The sequence below is a fragment of the Serinus canaria genome, chromosome 18 (genome assembly GCF_022539315.1).
Source record: "Serinus canaria isolate serCan28SL12 chromosome 18, serCan2020, whole genome shotgun sequence".
Lineage (NCBI taxonomy): Eukaryota > Metazoa > Chordata > Aves > Passeriformes > Fringillidae > Serinus > Serinus canaria.
This window is the reverse complement of record NC_066331.1, coordinates 4,022,740-4,046,847: the sequence shown is the minus strand read 5'-3', so window position 1 is coordinate 4,046,847 and position 24,108 is coordinate 4,022,740. Positions and strand designations below refer to the sequence as shown.

Here is a 24,108-nt window from a genome sequence, read left to right as displayed (position 1 = left end):
TTTCTTTCTGACCACACACACAGAGGACAGTGGCTGGAATTCCTGGGGTGTGGGAGAGGGTGTATCTGGATTACTGGGAAACTCTCTGATTATGGAATAAGAGTGACAGCCTCTGTCTTATACATGTTCCTCTCACTATCCCATGCATTTCAGAGCTGTCTGCATGGTTCCTGCATTCAGAGCAGAAATCCCCATGTGGTCTTCACATGGAAGTGGTGGCTGAGGATCATCAAAGTGTGCTCTTTAAAGCAAAATGGTTTGTGTTGATCCAAACTTATCACACAGGTACCTTGTTGGTAGATTCTCATGCTCTTGTCTCTCAAGTCACTGTCAGCTGCACATCAGGTATATTTAGCACTTCAGGGCTTTAGCACAAAGGTGGGTTACAGCTTTAAAGAGGGGACAGCCTGTGAAGGTGGAAGGTTCCATATGAGGTGAGGTGCTGTCAAAGTCGGCCTTCGAGATGTTTTGACCTCTTGTTTCAGGTCAAGTCCTCACAATCCTTCTGCAGCATCTGACCTCTCCACTTATTCCACCGCCTCCCTGATCAGTAATGAAGAACAGTTTGAAGACTATGGGGAAGGAGATGATGTGGATTTTACTCCCAGTAGCCCATGTCCTGATGATGAGACCAGAACCAACGCCTACTCTGACCTTGGCTCATCTGTATCTTCCAGGTTGTTCCTTATTAATTAACAGGTTTCCATTTTTATTCTTCTCTGACCATAGCAGAGTTTACACTGGTTAGGTAGACTTACCTTAAAAGCAAAATATTATGAGTTCATTTCCTGCCTTCTAATTGACAACCTGCATGTAATAATAAGAGCTATAGCAAATATATTGTTTCTGATTACCTTGGTTGGGTTCTGTTGAAATAACTGGGCTATTTCACTTGTTGAGATTTCTTTCTATTGCAGACAGTAATTCCACAGTTCAGGGCTAGTATTGGAAGGGATTTGCTGCAAAGGAAACCAACTTCACATTATGTACCCACCCTGATATAGGGAAGACTTACAAGAGAGCTGTTTCTGTTTAGCATTCTGATACTACGAATCCTTAGCACTAATCTCTGAGAGGAACTGCTGCAATCTGTTCAGGGGGTTATTTGAAACAAGCATCCTATTGACTTGGAATGTCTTGGGAAACATGAGCAAGTAGCTGCTGTCTGTTAGGAGCTACAAATCCACAGCAGTGCCCTTGCCTCCTGCATGTATCCTCGGTCTCTGCAGCTCTTACATCTTGTGGCCAAGGCAGGTCCAGATTGTACAGTCCTTCCCTCAGGCAAGGGAATGGGTGAGCAGGGCTGGGAAGAGCTGAGCATGAAGATTCTCTAGGATTAGTCTGCTTGGATCAATAGCACACAGAGGTCTTGTCTGCACTGCTAACGCAGGACAAGCTCACTGCATCCTTCTGTTCCGCATGCAGCCCCTACGTGCTCCCTGTGTTTCCAGCATTTCTGCAATCCTGCCTGGCCACGTCTCTCATGCATGCAGAGCCAGACCCCTGTCCACTGCCCCTTCATGATGATGGTTCCTGTCTTTCATCCCCTCTTTCCTCAGGTTTATGCAGCACTTTCCATTCTCATTCCTGGGGCTCAGTGCACATCATGCCATGATTGCTGACTTTTATTTGAGTTTATTTTCTCTTTATCATGCCAAGAGGTACTGTTATCTCCTCTACAGACCTGTGTCCACTTCTCCCTTCCTCCTCATTCCAGGGTTCCTATCATCCTACCATTTGAGGGGATTCATGTGACTTCCTACCAGACCACTCTCTTCTTCATATTCCTGCCTTTCTCTTGGAGAGAAGACTCTTCAGGTTGCATGCCAGGCTCTAGTGGGAAGATGGGCAAGAGGAGAGGGGGACATTGCTGAGGTTGAATATACTCCTGTAGCTGCCTTTGCTATGTGCATCACAGTGGACCACATGTACCTTTTGTTGTTCTTTTGATCACCCAAACTGATTTTTTCCACTGCCACCCAGAAACATCCACATCCTCTGGAAGGCCTCAGCTCAGACAGGTGGACTTGCCCTAAGAGTAGCACTGGCCATCATCAGCTCTGAGCTGTGGTTAGAGATGTTCTTCAGGTCCCTCATCTGTGACTCTGACACACAGTCATGAGGAAAACCTGTTGTGGGTTGGTTACTACAGCCAGTAACATCTCTCCTTTCCTGCAAACAGTGCTGGCCAAACCCCCCGAAAAATGAGACATGTTTATAACAGCGAGTTACTGGATGTTTACTGCTCACAGTGCTGCAAAAAGATAAATCTCCTCAACGATTTGGAAGCCAGGCTGAAAAACTTGAAAGCAAACAGGTAAGCAGCCTATTTGCACTGCTTTTGGCAATGCCCCCTTGACATGAGACTGGCTAATAGCAGGAGGAGAGGGAGAGCAAGCCCTCTCCCTTCTGTATCCTATTCCATCTTACACATTGTTCTTCTTACAAAACAGTAAGAAATTTAGACTTGGATATGTAGCCCAAACCAATATGCTGTTCTTCATCAGCTCTTAAATATTTTTTCTGATTTAAGGTGCAGACATCATTGCTAAACTCAAATATTTTAACCAATGAGCTCTTTGATTGCAGTGTGAGAGTGATATTTCAAGGAATTTTTCCCAGGAAGTGGGATCTGCTGTGCTGCTTAGTGCAGATCTACAGTTAGCTCCTGCTTTCTCCAGGTGGGAAGGAGGGATCTCCAGATCCTTGGCTAATGCACATAACCTTACATACACCTCTCCTAAAGCTACTGGTCAGCAGAGGTACTTGGCTTCTGTGGGATTTTTTTTGTGATGTCAACAGAACTTGGAAAAATGATAAATCCTATGGCAGAAGTTATTTTTGGAGTTCTTTGCAATTTCAGCCTTTTCCTTATGTTTCTCTCTCTGCCACTTGATCACTCCTAAGCTGTGCTGAGCACTTAAGAAGTGCTTCTAACAATCACCCAGAGTTTTTGAATGGAATTATTTGGTGGGATTTTAGCTCCCCCTAGAAACTGGATGTGAGTCCTGCCAGTCAGCGTAATCCTTGGGACGCAGCGCTGCACTGCTGCTTCTCGTGATGCACAGCAGTGTGGAACTTGCCATGAACAGTGCTTCTGCCCCAGCAAGGAGTCTGCCAACATCCAGACCATGACCAGCCAGTGGGAATTTTCTGAGGGAGGCTGGATATGCCAGACCAAGAGCTGTGTCTGTGCACACAGAGATGTGACATCTTCTTACCAAGAGATGCAGCAGGATATTTTTGATGTGGTTCCAGTGTTTTCTGGAGCAAGGGATCTTCGTTTAGATAGCACCAGTCTCTGGCTGCACAAGGGAACTGTAACAATGGAAAGACCTCAGTTCCTGTGCTGAACTGGGAAGCATTATGGGGAAGGATAAACTAACTGTTCATAAAATCATCTAAAAACTGGAAATCCAGAATAAATGTCCATCACTAACTTGGTGTCCCTTTGTGGTGTTTCTAATGTTAGTTTTGCTCTGATTTACACTGACAAATCTCTGCTACATGTAACAGTATCTGCAAATTGACTTTTTAATGATCACAGTAATTTGTGGCTTCACTCACCTTTGTGTTCTTAGTAATTGCAGCTTTTGATTCAGTTGTTAAACAGTATTGTTCACAGAATCATCTTTTGAGTAGGCTAAAAAAATCCATTATATTTCATTGTACAATCGAAATTGAGTCAAATAAGTGTTTAATTCCTATATCATTCCTTCTGTATCCATGTAGCCCTAACAGGAAAATATCAAGCACAGCTTTTGGAAGGTAAGAGTCTTCAAGTTTTGTATGAATATTTGTGGAATCAGCCATAACAATTCCATAAGTGGGAGTGAGAGATGAAAGCAGGAATAATTTTAGAAAAACAAAAATGTACCAAAATAAGTTTTTTAAGGGAAGGGGCCTGTGTTTGGGTATGAATGTTGCCCCTGTTACTCTTGGAGCAGGCGGCTGAATTGGAAACAGCTCTGTTAAAATATAGATAGTTTTTGCTTCCTTGTCTGCCAAATGTATTCCTTTGTACTGTTATTTCATTAGTCCAACTGCTGTTTCTTTAACCCTCCTAATGTGGGCCTTGCTGCTGTTGCGAAAATGTGAAGGAAAGCAAGAGCACCCCTTTAAAAAGGACATACAGAATTGTCATCTTCCTTTGACTGAGTGAACCAGCCCTAGTCTGGGGAGGGCTGTAAGGTTCAAAGACATTTTAGATAATCTCCAGTGTTACATATTCTGACACTATTCTGCAGTGGGAACTGCTTGATATTTCTTTTTTTCTGTTTTTTTAAAGTTCTTATGATATGAAATTTTCTAGCTTAACTGTACTAACCAATGTGCAGTGGTGACCTTATTTAAAATTTGTAATAAGGCAAATACAATTCAGTGCATAGTGTGAATAAGACTTAAGTATTTTTAAAATTATGTTAATGCTAGTGGCAGATCCTATCAAAAGCAACAAAGAACTCACTCCATAGAGCTAATGTCATTGACTGTGCTCAGTATGATTTCATTTAGCTACCAGTCTCTTGTAAGACTTGGGCTTAAACAGTTGTAATTTTAACTGAAATGATTGCACAGATTTTACCATGGATGTTCAAAGTCTGAAGCCAGACTCTTTGTCCTCCCTCCTCATCAAGCAAAATAATGATCCTTCTGATCTTTCAGACAACTCTTCCACAACAGTAACTTCAGCAGCAGTAATGGCAGCACAGAAGACTTGTTCAGAGACAGTATAGACTCCTGTGATAATGATATCACTGAAAAGGTGAGAATCTCTGTGCCCTGTGAGTAATGTACCCAACCAAATCCTGCTAGAGCCCAGCATCAGGGGATCAAGATCTTGCTCAGAATTACGCATGATCTGAAGTAGCTTATTTCAAAGGTCCTTGATGTTCCATTACTATTACCACTTTTCAGGCTTAACGCAAGAACTGAGCAAGCTCAGATCTAGGCATTGTGTTAGGACATCTTTATGGTGTGTTTGCAGTGATCACCTTCAAGGAACATGCAGGGTCTGAGGAACTCAGAATTGTGGAGCTTAATTTTGCTGCTGGCTTTGCAGAGAAATATGCCCCCTTTTAAAATGGTAGAGTAGCTAAATGCCAGTTCGGTACAGTGAAGGGGTGTTTAAAGAGAGACTCAAACTCAGTGTATTTTGCTTGTCCTTCCAGGTCACATACCTAGAGAAGAAGGTGACAGAACTGGAGAATGATAGCCTGACAAATGGTGACCTGAAGAGCAAACTGAAACAAGAGAACACACAGCTGGTTCACAGGTAACAAAACACAGAGCCAGGTCTCCTCACCAGTGCAGCTGTGGGGAAAGAATGTCCCTAGAGTATGATCAAGTCTTCTTCCCTAATGCTGACAGATTAAATAAGGCTTCATCTGAGAAGTCCAGGTGGAATAGGGCTGCCTTGCTGAATTTTCAGCAAGAAGAGGCCTGCAGACAAGTATTTTTGACAGAGGTGTTACTGACTTGTACAGAGAAAATTTGTCCGCTGTAAGAGCGGTTACCCCTGATGGTTGGAGTTTATTTCCTTGCTTGTAGCAAGAGCAGAATGCTGGGTGTTGGTCTTAGTCCCAGCTTTATGAGACTGAAAGAATACTAGATGAACTGATACTACTTAATTCTGTGTTTATTAGTAAATATGACAGATACTGGGAGACATTAAATGCCAAAATAGATAATGAATTAGAGTGAAACAAAGGAGTAGGCAGGAAAGAGAGAGGCAATGAATTTGCTTCTGAAGCTGTTACTGAAATGAGATCTGATTTCCTTAGAGTTCATGAACTAGAGGAATTATTGAAAGACCAAGAAACATCAGCAGAACACACTCTGGAAGAAGAGATAAAGAGACACAGAGAAGCTTACAGCAAGTATGAAAAAGAAAAAGGCACCGAAATTGAGCTGCTAAATACAAGGTAACAAACATCTTGGTGCCACCCTGAACAGGGCAAAAGGTCCTCTTTTCTTCATTTTTACTTTGCTTGTAAATGTAGGCTGTTCACCAGCAGACAGTGCACAGATGGTGGCAGGTTGGCAGCTCTGTGGAGTAGCTCTGCAGTCACGTGTCTAATGCCCAAAAGCTTGGAGGATGCTTTACATTAATGCTTTAATCCACGTGGCCCATGTAGACAGCTTAACTGGATATTTGGCACTGATTCAAGGAGGGAATTGTGACCAGTTCTAGCAAATGTTTGTGCCTGCATTTGTTTTTTCCAACTTATGTTTTTTCAGCTACCTCTTGTTAGGAGCACAAGAACCTGAGGGTCAGTGTAGCATTTTGGGCCTTAGAACCGAACAAGCAATGCATACTAAAAAGTGCTATGATTAGAAAGATTTTCCCTATTTGGTCTTTCTATCAAGTGCAAGTGAGATGGCTTTTTAGAGCACACTATTGTGCATGTCTACATTCTTGAAGAGGTATTTGCTGTAAGATTTTTGTTATTAACACAGGGTTCAGCAACTGGAAGAAGAAAATGGTGATTTGAAAAGCACTGTCACACGGCTGAAATCCCAAACAGAGAGATTGGATGAGGTAACAAAACTCCTGAGTCCTTGAGCAATTTAACAGCAGTTTATAAGAGCAAACTCTTACAGTGCTTGGCCCAGCTTCTTAAATTTTCCTTCCCTAAACAAGGTTATTGATGGAATTGGAACATTGGTCCAATTGAACATTTAGGGGCAGGAACATCCTGAGACACAAGGCAGTTTATGGCCAGCTGTGTCTGTAGGTTCCTGTTGTGAAGCTGAGCTGTGTCCTGCTCTTGCCAGTCTGTTCTGAAGTTGCCCATTGGTTCCAGGAGAGGCAGCGTATGTCAGATAGGCTGGAGGACACGAGTCTGCGACTGAAGGATGAGATGGATTTGTACAAGAGGATGATGGACAAGCTGCGGCAGAACAGGCTGGAATTCAACAAGGAGAGGGAGGCCACACAGGAGGTAAGTGTGAAGGGGGGTGTAAGACCAGGCAGTCTCACATCACCTGCATGGAAACCCCAGGGAGAAGGAATGGGCAGACATGATGAGCACTGAGAGCACCATATCCAATGAAGCTATTGCTGGATTGTGTTTCTGTGGGAAGGTGCCCACAGAGCAATGAATGTTGCAAGAATACTTAAAAAGTGTCAATCCCTGAATCAGCTCTTGGAGAACTGTGTGTCCTAATGTTTCCCTCTCTTTCCAAGGGAAATTATGCCTCTTGTGCATGAAGCTTAGCAATCACAGTCATTGCCAGCTCTGGGGCTGTTTAGGGGACCTGTGCTTGCAAAGGTAGAGGAAGAGGCTGTGTTGTAGGACTGTGGCCTCAGCCAGGCTCAGGGAGTGCTTTTGCTGGAGTACAGAGGGGGCTGTTTGCAGGGAGGGCTGCACAGACAGAGCCTGTTTGCTGCCCACAGCTCATCGAAGACCTGCGGAAGGAGCTGGAGCACCTGCAGCTGTACAAGCTGGAATGTGAACGTCCTGGACGTGGCAGGAGCTCCTCCTCCAGCCTGAGTGAATTCAATGCCAAAACCAGAGAGGTGGAAATGGAGCATGAAATAAAACGGCTGAAGCAGGTGAGCAGGGAAGGGCCTCTCAATCCACATCAAATGTACAGGAATACCTTGAAAAATGCAAGCCCAAGCGCTCTGCCTTCAGCTTTTGTCCCCTGCTTTCTCACATAAGCACAAGAGCCTTGTTGTATCTGTGTAGGACTTCTTTGTACTGGTGATGTAAATCATGCCCCAGGAAAATTCAGGCAGGGAGGCCTTGTCACTGGTGGTAAGAGTTGCTGTCAGCTTCAGCCTCACTGTATGTCATCCAAGCTACCTGTGATGTTAAATTTTTTTTTAATGAAACCTTGTAAGAAGAACCTAAAAAACAATGTCTTTTCATCCTTAAATAGGAGAATCAGAAACTTCGTGACCAAAATGATGATCTTAATGGACAGATTCTAAGCCTCAGTCTTTATGAAGCTAAAAACCTCTTTGCAACACAAACAAAAGCCCAGTCACTGGCTGCTGAAATTGATTCTGCATCGAGAGATGAGGTAATGTGCTTTTCTAATCAGGTACTGCATCCAAGAATATGCAATTTTCCATGTAATTAACTGTCAAGGTTGAACTATCTGAGGTTGACAAATGAACAGCAGAAAATTCTGCTTTGCTAAGAGTTCAAGGGTGTTAGAAGATTGCCTTAAATCTAACACTATCTTGATATCCTTATATTATAACTCTCCCATTTTTCTCTCAAAAAGATTTGAATTATTAGGACCTGAGTGAACTGTTTTGCAGTTCTAATAACTTGTATCTTGCAGAGTAATCTGAGAGTATGACATTAATTTCATACAAAAATGGCCATTGCTAGTTACTTTAATTTTTACTTTCTGTTCTAGATTTAGTTCTATGTTACTTCAGTAACAAGCTCTCACTTATATATTTGAGCTACATATTCCCTGTAGGAGAGCTGAATTCTTGAAGAAAGTAACTTGTGTGCAAATAATAACTTGGTGACGCTTTGAAAGATATTCTGGGGAACCTGTTTGTATGTGGGCTGAGTCCAGCTGGTGTAGCTTCCTCTGAGCTCCAGGACAGATTGTGAGATCAGGCCAATGGATACATGAGAGCTCCCAGGGAAGAAGGCAGGTTAGTGGTGAAGGAGATCAAAGGAATTGTTTGTCCTTGATGCTCTATTTCTTCCAGACAGAACTTCCCATTTCTTCATCAAGAAAAGTTGTGAGACAGAAAAGTCCTTTTTACCCAGTCTGTACTGGACTGCCCTGTCAGCCTTAGCTCCTGGGCAGGCCCTTGAAGTGAAGGCCCTTGAATTACATCCTTGTTAACTTAATTTCTTGTTCAACCAGAGCACTGTGAAGAAAGGCTGTTTACTTGTAGAGCTCTAATTAGCTAAAAGCAAACTGGCTTTTGCTATTGTCAAGAAAAATCTGACTTGGTCCCTTTCAATCTCGTGGCTCTGGCTCGTGTGAGGAGTATCCCAACACTCCCCCTTTAAAGGAGGAAAGTGCCTGAAAGCTGTGGCCCAGGCTCACCAAAACCTTGCAGACCTGCATAAGCTGTTCCCATTATGCCATTTTTCCTGTATGATCAGAACAAAGGTAACAATCTGCAGATTCAGGGTGGGACTTCTGTGAAGTCTTATGAAAACAGACAGACAAATAATATGAGCTTTAGGAGGATCTGGGGCTCTGACATGCCTTTTCAGTTGGGCATTAAACATTCAGAGATAAAAAGCAAAGCATCTTCATCTTTAGAGAGGTTGAGGGGCCTTTTACAGCCCAAAAATCTGGTGAAACACGTGTATTTAATACAGAACATTGAGTAGCAGGTGGGTTGTTCTTGTAGAGTATGTAGTGGTTGTTTTGGGGATTTTTTTGGGAGAGAGTATGCACATCTCTCAAAAAAATCCAGAGGAATTCCAGAGGAAGCACATATTTTTCCTGGTGCAAAACACTGAAATATTTGTTCTGTTCAGCAACCTTTCATGCAAACACTTTTAGATTTCAGTAATAATGAAAAAAATTGAGTATCATGAAGCTCTTGCTCTGAGATGAAGCAGTTGAACGATGGTATAGATGCAGGATGGATTGGTATGTTAGATGGGGAACTTGTTTCAAATGACCTGCCAGAAGATCCCTGGAGATGACTGTTCACCATTTTCTTTGATAGCAAAGATCTGTAGCATACAGAATTGTTTCTAGTACAGATACAGAGAGGAGCTGGAGTTTGAAAATCTGTCACAAAAGGAATTGGTGATCCTGAGCAGGCACTGGTCTCTCACCTGTCTCAATTTCAGGCTGTTACATAAACTACTGAGAATATTTCAGGAGTAACTTGGAACTGTTATGTTTTAGCTCATGGAAGCCCTCAAAGAACAGGAAGAGATAAATTACAGATTGCGACAGTATATGGACAAGATAATTTTGGCAATCCTGGACCACAATCCATCTATCTTGGAAATAAAGAATTGAAGAGAGTATGAGAGGAAAAACAGCAACTGCCTGATATTTCTGCACATGCCACTGGATCTAAGCAGCACTCTGATACTGTAAATGAATCTATAAATTATATAATACACACTAGGTGTGAGTGTGGGTGCGCGGGTGTGTTTCTATGATGTTTGGTACACTGTTATTTGTCATTGAATTGGCTTGGGTAGACTTTTCCATGCACTTTCAATACCTGTGATGAGATGGATACTGTATATTAATGTAATAATGATATAACTGGATCATGCTGTTTTAGATACTGGACAAAATGACTCTACCTCTAGTTGTAAAGGTAAAAATAGACAATGGAAACATATGGATGTGGCCCTAACCTTAGGAGCAAGAATTTTTTTCTTTGTTCTTCCAGGAATTTGGGTACCACAAACCAATTGACATAGCCAGGTTCAGTTCCTGACTGGTGCTGACTGTAATTTCCTATTTGACAAACAAACAAAAAAACCCACCAAAAACACAACAAAACCCCACACAATTTGGGAAAAGACACTAAGTAAATGGGAAGGAAAGGAAGATACTGCAGAATTTTTGCTATTTATGAAAAATCACCATCCATTTATTTGCCACTGTCAGCACAAAGTCTTTTTCATGTAAGATCACTTTGGAGCCTGCTTTCAGATGCTCTGAGCCTGCTCTCTAGTGTGTGTGCATGTGTGTTTTTTATGCCAGGGTCCCTGTAGCATTGAGGCAAAGAGGTTTCAAATCTCTTCCCCTATTTTCAGGGGTAATTATGGGCCATTATAATGAATTCTGGGATTCTGCCCCTTCCCCTCACCCTGATTTTAAAGATTTCACTGAAGGAACACATTCCAGTTCTTACAAAAAAAAAAAAAAAAAAAAAAGAAATGAAAGAACAAAATATTTGCATGAAATATCTCACCTTAGGGGGAGGAGGAGGACCAGCCCTCCACATGATGTGCTGAGTTGCTTTCCCACCCCAGACAGCTGCACTCCTTTGAGAATGGCATTTTGTGGGCAGGCTGTGCAGAGGAACGGCTGGTTCCTGGCACAGCAGTGGAGGACAGTCTGGTATGGAGTGGCTTCTACCTATAGGACAGGAAAAAGAAAAAGAGCTTCACCTGGCAGGAGTTGCCAGTCCAGACTGAGCACACACGTGCACATCTAAAGCTCTGAGCAGGGAGCACATCCCAATTTAGACGAGCAGTTGTGCAGGTGCTTAACTTCAGGTGTGTGCTGCATCTGCTCATGGATGTCAGTGGGACAGAACATAAAGCTTTAAAGTTGAGTGTATGCTTAAATGCTGCCTTAAATAGGGATGACTTCAACATGTGCCTGTGTTCTCCAGAGCTGGATTTATGCTGTAGGGCTAGGACATTTTTAATTAATAATGTAGCTTATATAAGGAGCTTATGGAATTGTTTGGGTAGTTGAGTGCTAAAAACAAATTTTATTCCATGCACTTTTTTTAAAAGTAAAAGTTTCACACTTTTGATTCACACCAACTGGCACAGAAAGATCAGCCAGAGTATTTGGCTTTCCCCAATGCATAGAGATGTTTCCTCTATTGAATACACTCCCCAGAGGAATGTTACAGTAGCAATGACTGCTTTTCTGTGTATTTCTTGCTGTTGGCCGTGTCTTGCCCCTAGTATTCTCTTGATGTATCTTGGTGTGTATATGTGATGCATTTTTCCTGAATTTGAATACATAAAACTGTATTCGGTTAGGGATGTAAATATATATAATTTTTTTCTGCAATCTCTGTGCTCTTGCCTTCAGTGATGTGTTACTGGAGTGATGGGAAGCAGGGGACATACTGAATCAGACTTTCTTGAAGGCAAGAAAATAAAACCAGTTTGTTTCTATGTATCTGCATAGGCAGGTGTAAAGTAATGGAAAGAGTGAGGAACCAGAGAAATGACTGAGACCCGTAACACCCAGTGCACGAAGGTCTGCAGTGCTCTGGGATAAATGGGACAGTCTGGTTCAAACAGTCATGTCACAGGGCTGGGTTCCTGAGGCTCTGGGGTAATCTGGAGGAAAGGATTTAAAGACCACTCCTTTGCCACCTGGGAATGGTGTAAGATGTAACACTGGAGCAGCTTCTGTTTGTTTAGAAGTAGGTGGAACCCCATGGAAACCCCACATATCCACCTTTCCCACCTGCTGCTTCTTCTGGATGTGCCACCCAGAAGGTGGGAGAGAAACAGTTCAGCCAGCTTGGTGCTTCCTGCCTGCAGGACTCCTCACTTGCACTTTAGTGATGGCATTTCCCTCTGCCTGGTGCTGTTTGTGGGTAGTGCCAGAGACTTCACTCTTTTTGTAGGCCACAGAGAACTCTTCCACACTGTCAGGGGGCTGTTGCAAACCTGCTGTCACCAGCAGGGCTGGGTGACCCAGCAGCCCTGCTTCTGTGTTGCACTGCTGTGCTGCTCTCATGCAATGGATTTCAGTAAGAGTGAAGCTGTTGCAGCTTAGGCTGGTGGCTGAATGTTTTCCCCTAATTATTTTTAATTAAACTGGACTCGGCTTCAAAATTTCAATGATTTAAAGCCCATTCCCATTGGGGTGGAAGTGTTGAGGACTGCTGCACTCAAAGCAAAGCCCATGGACTTGAACAGAAGACATTACTGTAGTGAAAGCCAAGTTTTTGTGCAGACTATTATATGTAGGAGGTGAACAGTCACTAGTAGTGACAAGTAGTCACCGAATCTGGCTGATATCCCAAAAGGAATGCTCTAGCCAAGGGTACTCAGCAGTGGAAATTTCTTAAAACTTGCAGGACTTCTTGTTCAGCTCTGTACCCAGCTGTGTGAATATTTAGAAACTCTTCCTTGCTCCAATGTTTGCATATGAAGAGATGTCTTACCACCATGTTGGTGGTGTTTGTAACTGTGTTTTATTGTGTAAAGGAGGTATCCTTCTGCTCCTGTGGGGCCCTCGTTGTGGTACTGCCATCTGTTACTGTGGAAATCATATCCAGATACTTCCTGTGTTTGACAAATAATGGGAGTTGGAGGTGGGAGAGGTATTTCACTGGCAGATATATTTTCCTCTAAGGTATCCACCTCTAAAAAATACTAATTAGCAATTGTATTTTTAGCCTGAGTAACTACAGATATTAGAGCAACTCATCTTGCAACTCAAGCCCTGGAGAACCCTTTTATCCCAGAAAAGAAGTCATTGTGTTTTATGACAGACAGGTAATTTGGTAATAGAGGATGACTTGATGGCTCACTGGGGCAAGGAGAAGAGTAATCTGATACCAGTGTTGCAGAGTACATATTTTGATCAAGTGTCAGACAGAGACTGGCAGAACAGACAGGAGATGTTGCAAATGGGGAGACATTAACTTCACTGTCTGTTCTCTGATAAATTTCTTACTTCTTTGCTCTGGACATCTTTTGTATTCTCAGGCTGGCCATGAAAGAACAGCCTGCCTCTGTCAGTGTTACTGTTGGTGGAACAAGGGCCTCCCTTCCCTGGGTAAATCACTTCAGACACAGAAATGTGGTATCATCTCCTTCTAGCAATACACAGATGCAGTAAACACTCCTGTGTCAAACCCATGGTTCTATTTAACCCTTGGGGGTGCAAACACAATCCCAGGTACTGTATCTTGGTCTGATCCTTGGTTCATTTGACCTTAGATTCTGAAAAGCTAAATTATTTTCTTGTCAAACCTGTTGCAAACCACTACAGGTATTTCTGGACAGTGGAAAAAGACGACTGGCTTTCTGGCTTTTGGCTAGAAGCTGCCCTTGGTCAGGCTAGTCCCACACAAGGTACTGCAGAAAAATTACCTCTTTCAAAACTTGCACTTGAAGAGTACCTGAAATGCAGTCTCTTAAGATTTTTCTGGTATTGGCTGCTTCCCTCCAGACTTCAATCTTCAGCTGCTGCCTTGTTCTGATTTCACAATGACGCTGATTCAAAACTGCTTTGACATCAAAAGATTTTTCAGCTTTTTGAATAGCTTCTATTTAAGACTGAAGCTATTAAAGAATTTTTCTTTAAGTGCAACACTGATGAACTGTAACTATCCCATCTATTTTTAAGGAATTTTAAATATGCAAATATGTAGGAAGTTTCAAAGAAACCCAGCATCCAATGAACTTTGGTTGCCAACTTTCCTTTCACAGTCTTTGGGAAAAATTCAGATATTTCTCAGCCAGCTCTGCAGGGAGTTGAACACAGCATTATTAATTCTCAAAGATCTGTATCAACAAATATTTTGCTGTCTGAGTGCAGCAATGCTCCATTTACTTTGGTAGAACTGCATTGCTCTCCAGAGAGGATCTAGGGCAGTATTTAGGCTTCTTAATCTGGTTTTTAAATGAGGGCTTGGAAGCTGATATATAAACACACATTGTGGGCTGCTACACGAGGCACTGCTCACTGGTCTGTGCATCATAGTGCCCATGACATGTGATGAGTCTAAGAACTGGAATTTACAAATAAAAGAATGCTTTTTTTACATTCTTTAATGGCAGTGAATATGCAGTGGTTTTCTCTTAAAACAAATACTGTATGGTGTGGTCTGAGGGATTTTTTTCCAAGGAAGGAAGGAAGTAGCAGCTGATCAAACACTTGCCAAATCAGTGGCTTGGCTTATACTGATTTAAGTGAAAACTTGACTCAGACTTTAACTGAGCAGCTCCTGGTGTAAGCAGCAATGCTCACATTCTTGTCAAGTCATTTGTTACTCAAGAAACATTGTCAAGAAGTCACGACTGGTTGGTTTTAAAGGACATCAGTACCACAGTTCTGACATTTTGTTCCTTTGCATCTCAGCAGTTTTGAATTCAAAGTATTGATCCTAGGAGCAGTTTGCTGTTAAATCATGCACAGGTTTCTAGTTAATGAAACGCTGCATGTAGCTTTAGAGTTTGATGACAATTGCAGTCAGTGCTGGCTCTAAATCCTGTCATTCTGCATAACGCACTGGGAGTTGGTCTGATGTGCAAGAGAGTTGTTTCTTTCTGGGACTCTTCCTCAGCATTCTGTTGACAATTACATTCTTGGTCTTGTCCCCAGCCACCATCAGGTGTCTGTGTGCCTTGGGGCAGCACTTTGAGCAGATGGGAGGGACAAATTCAATATTCTTGGCTTTAGTGTGACTTTAGCTACCAAGGCAATGTTTTTATACCAGGCCAGTCCTGTCCTTGCCTTTTTTGTGGTTGTGAAAATTGGTTGTGTCCCATGTACATGATAAAACATTGTAGCTGGTTCTCGTGGTATACAAGCAGGTAGGGTGAGTAAAGCTGAAGGTGATCCAGGTGAGGGATCCCTGGGATGTGCCTCAGTTCTGTGCAGGTGTCCCACTGCACACTCAGCTGACACACTCTGGAGGCTCAGGCCTGCAGCTCAGCGTGGCCAGCACATCACAGAGGTCACAGCAGCAGCCCCCGAGGATCTGCAGGCAGAGCCACGCTACCGGAGTTTGCCACAGTGTGGAGCCAGCTGACAGGGCTCCTGCTGCTCTCTGCACCCCGGGCTTCTGCTTGCTGGCTTCAGTCTGGGGCTTTTGTTCAACTGCAAAAGTAGTACCTGGGCAAACATACTGTTAGAGAGATTCGTTTTTATTTAAACTTTAAACCTAATGAAAACATTAACAAACTTGGGCTTCTGCAGTGTAATTTGGACACCTAGCCCTGGAATGGAGGTGCTGTGAGTGGAGCAGCTGTGACACCTGAGCTGTCAGCTTTGCTGTCACTGTTCTGGGCACAGTGACACCCTGGAAACCCCTCAAAGCTGCTGTGCCCCAGTGAAGGGTGGCAGGGGGACACATCTGTGCAGGGGTAAGGGGGCTGCAGACATTCCTCCTCCCAGTGATGAACTCATACTCCCCAGCATCACCCCTGATTTATTTACTACCTTATCCATAGCTAAATTATTCTGGCTTTGGAAAAAGGACATCAGAAGGAGAATCAAGAATTTAGTATCCTGTGAACACTTCAGTACACTACAGGGCAGTAAATGTTGCACTGATATATATTTAAATGCTGAGACATTTTCAGAATTACTGTAAAATCAGTTGTGAGAGCCATTTGTTTTTCTCTGTTGCACAGACTAGTCACTTTTTTTGCATGGTTACATATTTTAGTACTTGTGCCTTTTACTTCTCTGTTGTGAGGATACATTTTATTTTCACATTTTATCATCTGGTTTGGACACTTTTTATATACACTTCTTTATTCATCTGGTTTCTTGTAATGTACATGTGTATATATAAAATAGATCAGATTTGTATTCATGTGCCTCTGAGATGTAAAAAATATTCATTTTGTACAGGTTTTTTTAGAAGCACTAGGTCATGGTCTAAATTACGTAGCAAATGAAATTTAACATAATTAGCAGTTCTTTGTCTTCTTTTAGGAATGTTGTGTCAGATGGTTGGTCTCTTGTAAGGCAATGTCACACCCACTCTGCAGATTTATTGTTTTAGTATTGTTTTGAGACCAATTCTATCCACTTATTGGCTTAAGTTAATTCAAAATAATAAAACACTTAATTAAATGTTACAGTCCTGACTTGGTGATTATAGTTTTTATTTCCATTAAAGCAAATTTGCTTCCTTTTATACTTGAAATGGGCACCAGACCAAAACCTCATTTGAACACATTGCCCATTTCAGGTTAACTTCCATTCTGGGATTATTTTTGTGGGATCAGGCAAATGATTTACTTTGACCATTGAAATGGAAAAAGAAATAGCATTACCAATTGATAGACTCTCCATCTTAGAGTGCCTAAAATGCATTAGTTACTCCTTGTCTTCCCTGCCTGGCTTCTGTGGCAGCGTTTCCTAAGGACAGACCCTGGGTCTGCATTCCTCTTGCAGATGTGAGAGATTGGGTGTCTTGCTCTTCCCATTTTGGCAGATGCTGAACAAACTCCTTCCCTTGGGGTTTGTAGCACAGCACTCTCCCACAGCATTTGGGAAGCTGTGTGGACGCATTGTGAGCCTGGACATCTGTAACTGGCAGTGAGGGCCCTGGTCCTAGGGGTGTCCTTCTCTCCCTCCAACCTCTTCTCGAGCTGGTGGTTTCATTTCTGGACTGTTGACCCTGCTTGTCTGATGAGATCCTCAAATTGTTCCCTCTCTCACACCTTGTTGTTTATCAGTACCCCACTTACCAGCCCCCCGACAGTGAGATAATAAACTGTGGTAAGTCTCAAGGAAAAAAAATCATCAATGTCCCCTAAATCTTTCAGAAAATAAATTTTTTATCTATAAAAGATTATGTTCCAGTCTCACAGAGCAGAAATTTTTTAACTGAATTTGACACCGATTTCACAGAATATAATGCTGCCTTAGAAGCAAGGAGGTGGTTTTATTTTTTATTTCAAAGGCTGCTTGGTATGAAAATGAGCAAAGTTCACTTGCTCCATTGTTACTGAAAAAAAGCAGCCAGCAAAAGTGGCATATGACTATTTTTAATCTCATTCTGTAATTTATAACATCAGTGAAGTGATGTCAGTACTGTTGCAATGTGCCATTACACTATTTTCTCTGTATTTTCTTGAAATACTTTTTGGGGACAATAAAGCTGTCCTTGCTGATGTGGATCCTTCAGGTAGCTGTAATGTACAATTAGATATGTAAATAAATTATTTGCTTTCCCTGCATGACTAAAGCATTGTCTGTGGTGGGTGACTGATTCAATGTCCCTCCTTACCATCCTCCCTGGTCCACCTCCATTTCTGTGCTTCATTTAAAGGATTAGCCAGTTCTGTTCTCACCTGCCCAAACACCAGCTTCGTTAACTTTGCACAAGTTACACAGATGGCACCAGGGAAGATGCTTGCACAGTACATGCCTTACCTGATACCCACAGTTGTGTTAAATTTCCAAGCCCAAGCTTCACAGGACCAACCCATTAATGTCTCCACCAACAGCGCTGCCCTTCTCAATTGATGGGAACTCCAGCTGGGAGCTGTTTGTAGCTTTTTGGCTCCAGCTTTTTTTTGAGACTTAAATACAATTATTGACTGACCAATGTAGCTAATGAGCACGTGCTGTGGCTCCTTCCCCGAGGAGCTGTGAGCTGTTTGTGGGGAGGGCACAGCCTGGAGCTGTGTCCTGGGGGATCTGGTGCTGGAGCAGTCTGAGCTGGCACGGCCAGCAGTGACCACCCCAGGACACGTGCTGAGGGGACTTGCACACCTCAACCGAAGGCAGCAGCTTCCCTGGGAGAGTCCCGAGGGAAAACTCTGCCATGGGCGGCCCCTGGCGAGGCTGAGGCTCTGGGTGTACTTCAGAGGCCATCCTGGGAGCAGCACCGCAGCCTTTGTCCTGAGGGACCAGGACAGTGCTGGGACACCTCTGGCTGTGACTGGGAGCCAGGACCTGTCACAGGAGCCAGGTGTGCTGACCAGGGAAGACCCTCAACCTGATGTGGGCTCAGGCCAGGGCTCACCACATCCCGAGCTGGCGGAACAGGCTCTGCGTGAGGTGCGATGGTGGAGGACACACCCAGGGCCTGCTCGTCTGACACTCTGAGGTAATTTTTTCTTTTAATCTCCAGTTTGAGCCACCAGACCTGCTGGCTTCTTCTCTGGGCTTTATTTTGGCTGCTGGAGTCAAAAGAATAACAAGTGAGGAGCAGCTTAGGTTCCAGGCTGCTTTTTGGAAGATCTGTGTGGAGGGAGGGCCGTGCGCCGTGGGCAGGCCCCTGTGGGCAGGGGCCTGGTGTCTGTGGGCAGGTGAAGGGACACCTGCCCTGGTGTCTGTGGGCACATTGCCCAACAGAGGGGCCCGGTGTCTGTGGGCAGGTGAAGGGACACCTGCCCTGGTGTCTGTGGGCACATTGCCCAACAGAGGGGCCCAGGGCTCTGGGAAAATGCTGCTGACAGAGGGGCAGATGCTGTCAGCCCAGAGAAATGCTGGATGCTCCTTACTTGGGAAAAATGGAGCCTTTTTGTTATGTGTTGAGGACACTCCAGGGTGAGGTGTCCCCTCAAGCAGCCCAGTGCCGTTCCTTGCCTTGTCCTAGTTGCCCAGCAGCATCTTGGATGGAACCACCAGGGCTGGCCTGAGAATGTCAGCAAAGCTTACCCTGTCATAGCCACAGGGTGCAGGTGGGTCAGGGATGTGTTTTCACAGGGGGTTACATGGGTTTGAAGTTTGACTCCTGAGAAGCTGCTGCTCCCACCCTCAGCCTGCACCTCTAGTGTCACCTCGTGTCTTTGGGCTAACAAAATGTGACTATTTTGCACCTGTGTGAAAGATAGTGAAGGGAGCCAGGGAACCAAGCCGATGGCATATTATTTAAAATACAAAGCAGAGTTGATAAGATCTCTGCCTCCAGCTGGGCTTGGAGCAAGGCAGAAGAGGAAAGGGAATCATGAAAAGACTTCACTAGTCAGTTCAAGCCTTGAAGGGCAATTTTTTTTCCTTTCAAAAACATTTTGATGGTCTTCAAGTGATCATACTATACCAAACAGCTTTCATTTGACTGATAATAGTCTCTAAACTTGGTATATGTCTTTTAGAGTATCATCCCATGAGGCTGTGAGGTAGCTTTTCTCACACTGGGTACAGATATTTGGGGGATATTTGGGGAATCAGGGTAAAGGTACTTTATGAATAATCCATGGAGCAACATGTTATCTTCTCAGGCTCCCTGTTCCCAGATTCCTCCCAGCAATGAGATGTTGGATATTCAGATTTATAACAGCAGGCTCAAAGAAAACTGCCTACTGTGTATGCTAAACCACTTCACCAGAGAGACAGGGAGCAGTTTTGTCCTAAATCTCAGCTGCTCAGTCTAATGTGCTGTACTGCTGACCTACTTGCACAGCAGTTACTTGCTAGTACATGAGAAAGACACAGTGGGAAAGCAAACCACGTGTTACTCTGGGGGCAGGAATCATCTCCACCACGTATCACGAAGTCTGTAATAGTTTCTAGCAAATTATGCTGTTCTCACTGGGCTGGCGAGACACAAGACCCTTTGGTCATTTTACAATCAGGATTAAAGCTCAGAACTCCTGGGAGGTGATTGTTGCCTTGCTCTGATCGTTGGGACGGGGAGGGGAAAGTGGGTTTGGAGGCAGACAGAGGCTAACTGGGGTAGTAGCAGAGTGGGAAAGAGATTGCAAGAGAATCGGGGAGTGACAAGGAGGACTTTACAAAGAGGAAATACATTTCATGGGAGCGTGAAGGGAGTACATCAGCCAACTCCTGTAGTCTGGCAGCAGACTCTGATCTGTTCAGGTTGTCTTGGCTGGCACATTTTCTTCAGCATAGCAGTCTCAAGGCCCTGACTTTGATGTTTTCCCTTGCTCTGTTCACTGTTTGTGATGGCCCATGTTTCTCTGTTGTCCTGAATCTCTGATGGCAGACTGGAATCTGGGATGTGTCACTCCACTCTAAATGCCTTTTGACACATGCAGTGCAGCAGGGACTCTTGTAGCTTGTGTAACTCAGGGTGAAATTCATCCTTAGAGCCAACTGCTTTTTGGATGCATATGACCAGTAAATTGAAGACTGTCCCAGATGTATAACTGTAACTATTTGGGTTAATGGTGATTTTTAAACAACTTTGCAATGATCATATGTCAGCATGTCCTCTGGCATGGTGCTTAAATCTGAATTTCCATCACACTGGAATCTTTGTGCCTTGGCAGATGAGGATGCAGTTTATATTTTGATGTGATAGTGTGCAACAGGGGTTATGACTCAAGTACAAACTGTTGCTGAACAGACAGAGGAGTTGGGCTTTGGCACCAACAGAGGTAATGGAACTCAGCTGCTGAAAGGCTGTGCTTGCTCTCTCCCTGCTGGACTGGAGAAAATTGCTGGCTGTGTCTTGTGAAGCACTGTCTCTCTTGGTCACCCTGTCACTTTTCTTAACGTGCTCAGGCTTTTATTTGACACCTGAGCAGTCACTGGGCAGAGCTGCTCTCAGCCCTTTAGGAATCCTCTGCTCAGCCTGAGCACTTGTCCCACCTGACAGAGCAATAACCCTGCCCAAGCCTGTCCCTTAGCTCTGGCTGTGCACAGCAGTGAATGGGGGGATGCCCTGAAGAAAAGCAGCAGCAGCAGAGGGGTTTGCTTTCATTCTTGGAAATACTGTGTAAATCTGGATTAAAGGTGCAGCCCTGAAGCCCCTCCTCAGTGTCCCCACTCCAGGGAGCAGCAGGGCCGGGCCATGGGCACAGCAGAGCTTCCCTGCAGCAGAAAACAGCCAGGCTCTTCCCATCATTCTGCCAGAGCAGGGGAGGGTGAAGGAGCCTTGCCAGGGCTGTCCTGTGCTCAGGGATTTTTCACTGCCCTGAAATGCCAGGTCCAGGGCCAAAGGGTGCAGGATGTGGCTGAAAAACATCTGCAAGTTCTGTAACCCCAGCAGCTCTTGCCATCCTGCTGTTTTCAGGACCTGAATATCTCTGGGATCCTGACTTCCCAAATGACTGTAGCCTCAAAAAGTAAACCTTACTTTTTTGAATAGCCTTGTTGCCGTATTTGTTTGAAGACCTAAAAATGGGACCCTCAGGAAAGCAACTGTTTCTCTTTGGAATGAGTTGATCAGGCCTCACGAGGTTGGTTTATTCGAGAAAGGAGCACACTGTGAATGCAGGATGCATGCCTGTAATAAAGGTTGTGTAACTCAAATCTGATTCAGCAGAAAGTGGGGTCTGGTTATAAATTCATAAAGTGAAAATAGTGATTCTACTATGTCAGATGGCTTCTAACTGTGCCTGGATTTTTTTGCTTTTTGTCTGTTTGGTTTGGCTTGTAGTTTTCAGGAGGAGTATGTAAGCCAAAAAAATACCAGATTACTTTCTGCCCAAGACTGGTTCAAAACTAGAAACCAGGATGAAAAATTTCAATGCAAAGCTAAAGAATAGTTCAAAACCACAACCTTCAAATTCTTCCCTCCTGCCCTTCAGCTAGGGGTGATAAAAATGAGAGCTGATTCATTTCTTGGGTTTTAACCAAGTGTTAGCCATAAGACTAAATATTTGGTAGCTGGAAACCCAAAGGAGGAAATATTAATAATGCAGTATTGTATTTATGATTGATGCTATTATGATTTGACTATGTAAACAGAACATAATGGGTTTGAAGTAAAACGTGAAAATTCAATTTGAATATCAGGAAACACAGACTGCCTGATACTGTCCCAAGGGAAGGGGTGGAAACGCCGCTGTTTGGCTCTCAGAGAGGCGGGTGGCAGTGCCGGAATGGAGCTGCGCCATGCCGGGACAGTCCCCGCCGTTCCCCGGTGTGCCGTGCCCGGGAGATGTGTCCCAGCGGGCCGGTGCCGCAGGGCTGGCTCCTGCCCTGGGGACCCTCCCCGGCCCCAAAGCGGGAGCAGGTGCCGGAGCACTGCCGAGCGGCAGCGCCGGAGGTGTGTGTGAACTTGGCAGGACTTCCCTCGTTCCGAACAGCTGCTGTTTGTTCCCAGAGGCAGCCCTGTGATTTCGCGGTGATGCTCCACTTTCCTCTGTCGTGAGAAACACCGGGAGGAAGGAAAGAAAAGCTTCACCGGGGACTCCGCGGTGTCGGAGCAGCGGCGCCTGGGGACACCAGGGACACGGCGGGGGTGGCGGCAGCGGCAAGGGCTTTCCGAGGAGCGCCGCCGCAGCGACACGGGGCACGGGATGCCGAGCTCTGCGGGCGGGGAAGGGACCTCCCGCGCTCCCGTTCCCGGCGCTCTGCCCCGCGTCCGCACGTGCCCGCGGAAGCCCCCGCACGGCGCGGCCGCCCCGCCCCGATCCCACCGCCCCGGGCCGCCCTCCCGGCCCGGCCCGGCCTGTCCCGTCCCGTCCCGTCCCGTCCCGTCCCGTCCCGTCCCGTCCCCTCCCGGCCCGGCCGGGCCCGGCCTACCCGCGCCGATCGGTGCCTTCCACTGGCGGCGCGGAGATGCAGACAGCCCGTCGGGCGCGGTGGCCAAGTGGTAAGGCGTCGGTCTCGTAAACCGAAGATCGCGGGTTCGAACCCCGTCCGTGCCTGCCGAGGCAGCGCGGTGCGCTGGCAGCCAGGCCGCCAACGCCGCCTCGTTTGCGGCTTCTTTTTGCTGTCGGTGTCGACAAAATTAAGACCCGGAGCCCCGCGAAGAAGCTGCGGATCACGGGGTAGGTTCCACCGTACGGCCGGCCGGGTGTCCCAGAGTCCCGCGTGTCTGTGCTGCAGAACAGGTTGGGAGGCGCGGGTGGTACCGTGAGTCCTTGGGTGAGCATCCCCCGGAGCCCCGGTGTCACCCACAGCACCAGATCCTTGCAGACGACACTTCTCGGCGTTTTGCCTCAGGACCTGTGTCCTGAACTGTGTGAATCACAGCTAAAACAAAGCAAATGTTTGCGCTGCGATGCCGCAGGTCAAGTGTTAGGTGCACTCGGTGTGAGGAATCCTCCTCCTTGTGCTTTCTCTGTACCTGCTGGGTTTGATGTACTTCTCACAGATAGACAAGCTGAATGCTGGAATAAGCAAGTGCTCAGTGCAGTTAAAATCGTGTGATTGGTAAGGTTGGACAAGCCCTGAAAGATCATCGAGTCCAACCATTAATCCAGCACTGCCATGTTCCCCCCTAAACCCGGTCAGCTGCCACATCCACATTTTTAAACCTTTCAGAGATGGAGATTCCACCACTTCTCAGAGCAGCCTGTTCCAATATCTGACCACCCTTTCCATGAGATTGTACCATTTATACCAGAATTTACCCTAATTGCTTGGTTCTTGATCTATCAGTCTGTGCAAAGCATGACGCATGTGTGAGGACATTTCTGCTGCCTCTGTATAACATCACTTTGGTTATTGCTGCTTTCAGAGAGCTTGAAATAAAGAGTAGAGTCATTGTATTGCAAAATCAGCAATAGCCAGATATCTGGGCAGAGCAGAGGAGCCTCTTTGAAACAACTTGCTGCTTCCTTTGATGCTTAAGAAAAAGCTGGTTTTGCTGTTTCCCGTGCCACACTTAGCCTGGACCTGACTGGGCAGGAGGCTGTCTGCCTTTCTCAGCAGGGACTGGAAGTGTGTGTGCATGAGGTGTTTGGGGAGGTCTGTACAAAATGGTTGTGCAGGATGTTATTAGCAAGCCACAAAACAAGCTGTAGTATGTTTTGATATAAAAGCAGGAAATACAGTTTAGAACTTGTTTAGAAAAATGCAGACACTATTTTACTTGCAAAATAGAGTGCT

General features: G+C 45.0%; 1 protein-coding gene and 1 non-coding gene across 5 annotated transcripts in view; both read left to right on the top strand.

Annotated features, from left to right (window-relative positions):
- RAB11FIP4 (RAB11 family interacting protein 4) overlaps positions 1 to 17,525 on the top strand; it is a 111,222-nt gene extending 93,697 nt beyond the window's left edge. For 3 of the 4 annotated variants that reach the window (XM_009094363.4, XM_030230718.2, XM_018918956.3), the window contains 11 exons: positions 486 to 677; positions 2,183 to 2,317; positions 3,733 to 3,768; positions 4,663 to 4,762; positions 5,169 to 5,272; positions 5,781 to 5,921; positions 6,457 to 6,538; positions 6,804 to 6,941; positions 7,397 to 7,555; positions 7,885 to 8,028; positions 9,850 to 17,525. In XM_009094363.4, the coding sequence (XP_009092611.1) occupies positions 486 to 677; positions 2,183 to 2,317; positions 3,733 to 3,768; positions 4,663 to 4,762; positions 5,169 to 5,272; positions 5,781 to 5,921; positions 6,457 to 6,538; positions 6,804 to 6,941; positions 7,397 to 7,555; positions 7,885 to 8,028; positions 9,850 to 9,966 (1,348 nt within the window). In that variant the 3' untranslated portion in view covers positions 9,967 to 17,525. The remainder of the gene's footprint in view (positions 1 to 485; positions 678 to 2,182; positions 2,318 to 3,732; positions 3,769 to 4,662; positions 4,763 to 5,168; positions 5,273 to 5,780; positions 5,922 to 6,456; positions 6,539 to 6,803; positions 6,942 to 7,396; positions 7,556 to 7,884; positions 8,029 to 9,849) is intronic. The other variant, XM_018918955.3, reaches the window with a different exon arrangement.
- Positions 17,526 to 22,850: 5,325 nt separating this feature from the next.
- On the top strand, positions 22,851 to 22,922 carry TRNAT-CGU (transfer RNA threonine (anticodon CGU)). The gene has a single exon. It is a non-coding gene; the product is annotated as a tRNA-Thr (tRNA).
- Positions 22,923 to 24,108: the final 1,186 nt, after the last annotated feature.